The 9256-nt window shown below is 53.9% G+C and overlaps 1 protein-coding gene across 1 annotated transcript; it reads right to left on the minus strand.

The window, feature by feature from the left end:
* Nucleotides 1–490: 490 nt before the first annotated feature.
* BBK36DRAFT_1111595 (hypothetical protein) lies at nucleotides 491–1675 on the minus strand (the record flags this gene model as incomplete). Its single annotated transcript, XM_024889717.1, has 6 exons — nucleotides 491–625; nucleotides 690–734; nucleotides 809–822; nucleotides 907–1344; nucleotides 1448–1488; nucleotides 1557–1675. 6 exons carry the CDS (start codon nucleotides 1673–1675, stop codon nucleotides 491–493), a joined length of 792 nt encoding a protein of 263 aa, XP_024753199.1.
* Nucleotides 1676–9256: the final 7581 nt, after the last annotated feature.

Consider the following 9256-nt stretch of genomic DNA (forward strand, 5'->3'; position numbering starts at 1 on the left):
GAGGAAATACATGGTGGGCATCATGTCTTTGAAAACAACGTTTCGGAGCTCTCTCCTGTCGGCCGGTCCCCCATTGTCGACTCTCCATCCCACCCAGCTCAGCACAATAGGGGGCGTCTAAGCAGAGAGCAGCAGCTCGATTGCTATATGCACCTTCGAATACATTGTCACCTCGCATCATCCAGTATCCAACAAGTCCCGTCAGGATACAAGACAACATATACCATCTTTTATATATAGGTAGTATATATATAGCAGGGTGATGTAAAAGAAGAGAAAAAGTGTGTGATAGCTGATTTCTATCCCGCAACGCCATACACCAAAACCCATGCGTAGTTCCCACCCCCATCTATTCCTCCAAATTCCTTACTCTGCTCACATGCCTCTGAATATAATTTCTTGCCAAGTTTCCACAACCTAGCTTGCTTTGCTTGATGCGGAAAAGGCAGAAGCAAAAAGACCACCACTAGGCATCTCTCCTCGTCCCTCATCATCTACGCCGGCCAAGTCGCTCCTCGTCGTCGTCTACCAGCTCGTACGCCGGCCGAAACTCATCATCGCTGCCTTCCTTCTTCAGTCGAGGGTTCGGTAGCGTATCTTTTCTTCCTCCAAGGCTCGTGTATCCCTTTTTCAACGCTCGTCAGCTTTCCGTATTCTTCTCCCCTCCAATGGCAATATCAGAAACATACCTGGTCATACAGAGGGCAGTAAGGAACCTCCAAATGTCGAGTAAACTAGAATCATCCCGTCAGTTCCTCCTCCAAATCTCAAGCATCTTACTCCAGAGACAAAAAAGAAAAAAACTCACAGCCCAAATCTCCGCTGTTTACCAAAAGCCCATTAGCAACATTGAACGTCAAGAACCAAGAAGAAAACCACCAAAAACTCAAGAAAGCAGCAACTCACTGTAATGCCAGTCAATCACCGGATGTATCCGCATGAAATCAGGCCACCCCTCGTCCGTCGGGTCAAAGTGCTTCAGCTTCTCGCCGTGCGGATCCGTCCGCCGCGTCCCCACGAAGATGGCCCGTATGCTGGGGTTCTGCGCCTTGAACACCTCCAGCCCCTTCTTCATCGGCAGCATGAAGCGGCTGACGTCCAGGTGGTAGTCGGCGCTGCTGGCCTCGACGAAGTCGTCCACCTCGGCAAAGGGATCCGTGGACACAATGTAGACGGCGTGCAGCTTCTCGGGAAAGGGCGGCAGATGGGAGGAGGAGGAGGAGGAGGAGGAAGAAGAAGAAGAAGAAGACGGTCCGTTGGGAGCGTTTGCGCCGGGGGCAGCGTGTCTCGGGGGCGCGTATCGACGGGCGAAGCAGGCGAGCAGCACAATGAGCATCACGAGGCCTGTTTTTTGCGAAACCGATTAGCGAAATGTCCCCCGTCCATCCCCAGAGGCGCAAAAAGCTGTGACTCGGATCGTAGATCGAACTCAAGGGGGCTCTCGTACAGTCTTTGCCGCCATTATATGATATGGACAACTCCTCCGGCCTGTCGTAGTTTCTCAAGTCAGTCGGCAATCCACCCTTCTCGTGTCATATATAAAGAAGAAAACCCACCGATATCTCTCCAGCGCCTCCTCCACGACGCGCACCGACACGCGCGCCTGCTCCTGCGCCCTCCGCAGCAGCGCCGTCGCCGGCTCCTCGGCCAGAAAGGCGTCCACCTTGTCCCTCATGGCGACGCAGGCATCGTACAGCGAGCCGTACTGAGCCGGGCCGCCGGCCTTGTGCTTGTGGCTGTGATGTTGAATGTGAATGTTGTGCTCGGTCGAGAGGCCGTTGACGCTGGCCATGACGGCGACGGAGGGGGGGACTGCGTGCATTCGAGACTCGTCGACGGATATCGTCATTGTCTGGGCTATCGGCTGGTTCGTTGACTCGGTTATGATGGCCGCAGGCGGGACACGGGCATGCTGCTGCAAATAACAAGGAGAAAGGAACCAAGAAAGAATAGAAACAGGAGGTATGTTGCGGCTGCGATGCCTCGGGAGCCGAGGTGTCTGTTGCCTTTTCTGTCTACTAGGTATATCTGGTTGGTCTCGAGTTCAAATGTTGCTGCAACTGAAAGCCGCAATTCATTCGCATGTCAGCATGCACTTGCGCTTGCACTTGCACATGCCGAGCCCCGGCCGGCACGGCTTAGGCGGGCTGTTTCGCGACCCCTCAGACAGAACACTTATTACAGGGCCGGGGGCAGAAGCGCTGCTTTTTTTTTCTTTCTTACCGGCCGCCGCTACGAACGAACTTGACGGAACATTCTATGCTGCTTCTAATAGTATGCCGTCTGCTGTTTTCCTTTTTCTTTGATTTCTCTTGCATTTCCATTTCTTGTCGCGTATGTTGCTCGCTGGGCTGGTCCGAGCTCTTTACCAGGTAATACTATGTACTTGCATGTCATGAGCGAGCCTGCAGGATGAGGACGAGGATCCAATACTCCTCACAAGGCCCTTCATCCTTCATCCTTCAGACAGCACCGGGTGCAACGCACGGATTCCGAGATGAACAGCATCATCGTCATCGTCATCATCATTTTCCGACCGTCGTCACAGAGCAACCCGGACATCCTCCCGATAAATTCAACCCACCTTGCCGTGTCATCACCGAGCAAACCTCGAGCGCGGGCCGCCGCAGGACCATCTCGGACACGGAACAAGTCCGGAGAAGCTCGCCATCGCGAATGACAGCAGAAGCCAGTATCAGTATGTAGTGCAGTACAAGTGTACGCCCGTCGAGATGGCATATCTGCTCTTCTAGAATCCTCTCTGATTGGGCCCCAAACAAGGAAACGAGGCAACCCGGCATCAGGGGCCCTCGCAGCGTCATACAGAGATTGCTAGATAGATTGGACTCTGGGCATAGATGCTTGGGGGGTCGGGGTTGGGACGCAATCAAGTCAGGCAGAGCTTGATTCTCGGCTTCCATCTTCGGGGTCTGGCTCCTGACTTTGGGTTCCATTTCGACTGTGAATGGCTTCTGCGACGTCTTCACCTCTGTCAGTTCGACACAAAGGATGCTCTTCCTGTCGTCGAGCTTATTGAGAGACGCTGCTGTCTCTTGCAAGGCCTTCCCCAGAGATGCCCAGCTTCTCATACTCGAGCAAACTGCATCTCCGCAATGTTCAACACCAACAGCGAGGCATTTGCCTGGTATAAGAGTACCACCAAACAGATTCCACCAACCCTTCATTGGTCTCACCCGTTTCATGCCAGGCCGTAACATGAACTCGCACTCACTCAAACACGCACAATCTCGTGTCCCTGTATGAGAATCTGTGAGTGGCAGGAGACAGCTCCGAGTAACCAAAAGTGCACGAATTCCCAAACCTCCCCAGCTGGCGTCATTCTGCATCCGCGCTTAGCGGTCTCTTATACACCGTGGACGACTGCAACTTCTCATTCTGTCACACATTCTTTTCCTTTTCACTCTTCGCATTCTCAGGCCTCCGCCCCCTCTTCTCTAATTTGCGGTATGAACGAGCAGCAGCCGGATACGCGTTCCTGGAGAGTCGAGAGGAGTGAGGAGCCCAACTCACCCCGTCCAGGAATCAACTAATGCAGTCGTGCGGCTCTCCTGTGATAAGAGCTGCAGTGACCTGCATGTTTCCCTCTCCCAAGAGACACACAACAGGGGTCAGATAGCAGAGGGGTAAAAGGGAAAAAAAAAGGAAGAAGAAAAAGTGAGCGGGATAAAATCCACAAAAAACAAAGCTCCCCGGCTTGACCTGTCGATAGATTCATGCAGCCGTTGCTTCATCGTGAGAAATCACGCAGCCCCCTCTTTCGCTGCCGAATCATTGGTTCCCCCCCACGCTGACGAGGGGAAGCCTGCCAGAATTTCGTTTCCTTTTTTTTTTCTTCCCCTCTTCAAGAATGAATGCATGTTTCAAGAGAGTTCGTACGAGTACAGGAAGAGATCGGGAAGCCGAGGCTCCCTTGCTTCCCTTCGGGCCTGATCTCGGGTATGCTTTGTTGTGTCTCAGTTGGTGATGCCGGTCAATTATGTCACAGACATCGTTGCTCCTGTCAATCTCTCTCGCCTCTCCTTCTATTTCCTTCCAGCCAAGTCATGATTGTCGTCCTATTACACTCAGTCAGTAGTAGTAGTAGCATGATCCAGTTGCCAAGGCAGTTTCAGTAATGCCAGACATTCTCTCGTAAGCGATCAAGCCAGGCATCTACCAGCTGCTTTACCCGCTTGATTGATTACCCCTCCCCCTCACCTCACCAGGCACGGCCGGACATTGTGTGCGCGTCACTGCAGAGCATCCGTCTGCCTCGTCCGGAACCCCCTTCACCGCCCGGTCTCCACTGCAAAAGATCGAGGAAGACGATGGAAGAAGGCGAAAAAAAGAACAGGCTTCGGGTCCCTCCGTTGTTCCACGCTTACAAACTGAACATCCTGTTAGTACTAGTATAAGAATAAGGTAGTACGTATTAACGTGACTTGCGAGGCGACGGCCGGTGCAACTGGAACCTGCTTGGACCAAGATCGGCTCCCTCGGCGGATACCCCCGGAGCCCGGAGGGGTGGGGAACAAGGCAACGAAAAAGAGGCGTGACCAACTTGCATCCAGACCAAGCCAAGCTCATCTGCATTTCTCGCACCGCGAAGGCGAAAGGATGTTGTCAGCCAGCCAGCCATCACCCGGCGGTTGCGAGCCCTCTTGCGCCGTGAGCATCCAATCACAACGCCCAACCACTCACATCGACCCGAGGGGCCACCGACGTACAACACCCGTATTGCTTCTAGGCAACGCCGAAGCAGCAAACGAAGGCCGACGGAATCCTCACTTGGAACGCTCGTCGATGACTGGTGGTCCGGTTTTCTGCCCCGACAAACCGGCAGCCTTCGTGTTGCTCTTCCCAACTTCCAAGGCTCTGCGGTGCTGAGCGTGGCGTCTGCACTTGGCCGTGACTGGTGTCGATGACTCGTCGGGTGTTCGTTCACGCAGGGCTGACCACACCGTGATCGTCATGCCTGCCTATTCTCTCGTTACCTTGCAAGCCCTTGGTTGTTAATACATACCGTGACTCTTGCCGTTGCGTGTAGACGAATGACGAAGTACAGTACGTACAAGCTGTTGGCTGCCTAAGGTAGACTCAGCTGGCTGACGCAGCAGTGGCGATGCGGGTGTTGAGATGAACGCATCTAAGCCATTGGGCTCAGTGATGCCTTGTATGTATGCACCTCGCGGACCTGCCAAATAGTACTCGTACGACGGTATAAGTACAGTGTTAAGAGAGTCGATCGGATTTGGCCATTCTCAGCGATCACCCACTCAATGCACAAGCCTTACAACTCCACGATTGCAGGTTGATCAACCAGATGCCCGTTCACTGAGCACCGATTGACATTGTCCAGGGTAGTAAACAGGCTTTTTTCGCTTCACACGGCCTCGCACCGACCAGGTCGTCTGCGAGACACTGATTTAGTTCCGAGTCATCGATAGTTTTTGGTTGTTTGGGACAACACTCCTGGCACGGCGGTGCTACCGTAAGAATTACGTCGACATATTACTACCTCTCAGCTGAGAGTGGTACCCCTAGGTTTGGGCAGAGTGAATCCAACTTGCACGTCCGTCGTCCCGAAACTATCCGCAAACAGTTCGGATGCATTCAAGGGTTCAGTCAATGTTGGGCAGGCGTCTTCTTCAAGAACGGAACGGCAGCACTTCGGATGCATGTTCATACTGCAAGCCCTCCTTGAGCGCTCAAGTCTGAGAGGGCTGTTTACCTCGCAGATCCAGCTCGATTAGCCTGCTTGTCCGGCTAACGCGTGATCGAGGAGGCAATACATACGTGTAAGCCTCCCGAGAGTGTGAGTGAGCGCCGTGACGGCCGGCCGCGGGCCACCGGACAAGCACAGTAATACCTACTCAGCACCACGAAGTATTTTTGGGACGAAAAGGACCCTGAAGCTGGGGCTGAGAAGCCATGGGGAGCGATCGTCGTCGTCATCGGTATGGCAACGGAATAGGCTTGGCGTGTGCCCTCTCCTTTGGCGGTGCAGTCGAACGCAACGAATAGCAACGCGCAAGGCGTGTTCAGCAAAGGAAAACCAGGCCGTTGGGCGATGTACTAGTTTGTAGGAGTAGTGCTACTCACTCATGCCGCACAGCCAATGTCCTCACCAGTCTCGGATGCAGTCATGTAGTAGTAGTAGTATGTATGACCATGGTTCCACCCAGACACATTGGCACGAACTGTTGAAGCAGGTTGGCAGGCCGGAGTGCGATGATGTGCAGGTCGATTTCCCTGCCCAACCCTCCACCGGCATGCCAGATTCTTGCGCGGCTCGGGAATGGCACAGAAGCAGGTTGGGCAGACAGGTATCTTGCACTAACTGCATCCTCACCGCAGGAGCATGGCACCAATCGCCCTCTGCGAGGCTCTCATCCAAGTAGTACAGCCGACCAAACAAGGTGTACATACGAGGCAGGCTGATCTGCACCCATATCGTCTCCGGGAGACATGGGACTGGCATGACCAGCCCGAGCTCTTCCAATAGTTGAGGCGCGACGTCCCAAGACAAAGACCGACATATGCTGGATCGAGTTCGAAGCAGGTACTACTGCTCCGTACCTACAAGGCTGCAAGCAGTGCTCCTGTCTTACCATGACGCCAGGGCGTTTCGGTAACGCCTTGACCGCCAGGCCCAAATCCACAGACGACCTGAACGGAGTCCGGCGGACGGGGTTCAGAGTCATTACCTATTGTAGTCGTAGACATGCGAAACCGCCAATCCTGCCGTCCTGATTGGCCGGTTGACCCAGCGCTTCTGGATCAAAAGTCAGCCCGCATACAGCAAAGGAAAAACAATAACAAGCCAGACAGAGGAAAAAGGGCGTTGAGGCGTTGGGAGAGGCTGAAACTGGATTGACGCATCGAAAATGAAATTTGATTTTCAACATGATTGCAAGGGTTGGCTCACCAGTAGCAACGGTAGGTATTCGAGTATTTCATCAGGTACTGGCATCTGCGCTCCCTGCTTCTGCTTCCCGTGATCTCCTATTCTTATCGCTCGGCTGGCCGGCTTTGGTCAACTAGCGAGGCCGAAAAGAATTCCGCAGGCTGGACACGAACACGCTGGCCAGGCTGGTTGATGTCAGCCCAGGCCAAGTAGCAGATCTTCCCTCGGCCCAAGTGCTGGCTGATTCTGAGACGAGGTCAGCGCATTTCCGATCCTCTGCTGTGCACTGATGAGGACAGGAGCCATTACCGGCTTGTGCTAGCTGCCCGCGCTGTGGTATGTAGCTAAACGGCGACAAGGCCATGGAGCCCGTCTAAAATTGGAGTAATCTCCAGGGTCGGTACTCCGTATCCGTCCTCCGTTTCTCCTGCTGGAACCCACGGCTCTGGGCCTCGTCGGCGGGTGCCTGTCTTATGGTCAGGAATCAGAACAATGACACCGGGTCAGAACGTGTTGACCCCCCTGGACAGCGTTTTATTTCTCATACTACCTTTATTTCGTGCTGCATGTATTCGGTGCAATGTGAGATGCGCACAGAGGGGGAAAGGGCACGCACATACGAGTACTCGTAATAAACAGGTCCATGCCCTGCAGCCACTCTTCCGGCACATCCTTCGCACTCCCACCAAATCGTGGTGGGACTGCTCCAGCACATGGGCGGCAACAGGGGCAGCTTATTTGGTAACCTCATTCCGCTTCGTACAAAGTACTGCCAGGGCCTGCGGGTTTTGCGGGCTGAATAATACTGCTACCACCAGCCTCCCACAGGAACAGTATGCTGCTCGCTGCGAATGGTACGGCGGACTAGCCTGTCGTCATGTGTTCGGAGAGAAGCAGTTTTCGTCCTCGTACGGGGATACACATGCAGATGTGCTAACGAACCAGTGCAAGTAGTAGTAGAATAATAACGAGGCTTGCATCAAAGGGTCGGCAAAGCTTGAACCAAGTAGTATTACTCCGTAGTCGCAGTTCGTTCGAAGTGCTGTGGTCGCGGAAAATTGTGAGAAAGGATTCAGTATTAGCCGGCCGATTCTTCTTCGCTGCCTCCGGCCGTCGGCCGTAAAAGCCGGGGAAGCCAAGGCGCGAATCGCGCGCCTGTCGGAAATCCCATAACCTCGACAAGCATCCTGTTCGCTGTCCAGTTGAGTCACGGCATGCACAGCGTGCGACGAGCATCTCGATCATGATTGACGGGAGAGGACAGCGATGCAGAAAGGACAGAAATCTCCTTGCCACTGGCTATCTGGCTGCAGATGGCCCACCATATCAGAATGTTGATAGGCGACGAGAGTTGTCTGCAATCCTGCAAAAGCGCTGCCTACCTGTGCTCGTACTCGGATGTGTATGTAAGTCGATTGTGTGCCTGGCTTGCCTGGTAAACAAGCAAGGGTGCTCGCCCAGGGCGGTAAGAGGCGTGAGTACTGCACATACGAGACGAGCGCATCGGCCTGTGGCCTCGTACATCGTAGGAAGTAGACTTGTCGTTTTTGGGGGGCATCTGAGGGATTTCTCTCCGCATTCTCCATCGCCAAAAACCGTGGCGGAGAATTTTTTTTCTTTTCTTTTTTCTTTTCTCATGATGCGCTAGCCCGGCGTACGGGTAGGATGAAGACTTTTGCGAGCAGGCACTGTATTGCTAGTTTAGCAGATGCACAAACCCCCTTGCTAATGCGCCGCTGATTGATCCAAGCAAGGGATGGGACCAAACAATCAAGCGGTTGCCGGTGAATGCTTTGGCTGGGCCACTCAGAGATGCTGGGAGCCTTCGCTATGCATTGATGGCCTTGCTCTGTTCTGGCTACACGGTCAGCAACGCCATGGACCAATTCCGGAACAACCAGTTTCTCCAGGCAATATTGTGTCTTGTACACGTACCCGAGCGCCCTTGTAGAGGAAGAGCAAGCAGCAACCGTCTGATACTACTGCCAGAATCACTGTTTCGGGCCACTCAAGGAATCCGAGGTGTCGATCAGGGCTTGGACTGCCTCAGCAAGCAGCACCGCCACGAAAAAGGCACTCCAGTGTCGACGAGATGGACGGAACCACACCAGAAAGGAACTTCTCACACAACAAAGACGCCGCGCCGGCGCCGATTCCCACTTGAGAATGCAGGGTCTTTGGACCTGAACCAGATGAACATTTGCTGGCGCTATTACCAATGCCACAGCGCCTGTGCAGGGAACAACGCTGCTCCGGCAAAGCGCGATGCGACTGCTTGGTGTGATTTGGTAGCAGCTCGAGAAGAGAAGCATGGCGCCTAGCAGGGTTCGCTCCGTGACTCGCAGATAA

Source organism: Trichoderma citrinoviride (assembly GCF_003025115.1).
Source record: "Trichoderma citrinoviride strain TUCIM 6016 unplaced genomic scaffold BBK36scaffold_2, whole genome shotgun sequence".
NCBI classification, from domain to species: Eukaryota; Fungi; Ascomycota; class Sordariomycetes; order Hypocreales; family Hypocreaceae; genus Trichoderma; species Trichoderma citrinoviride.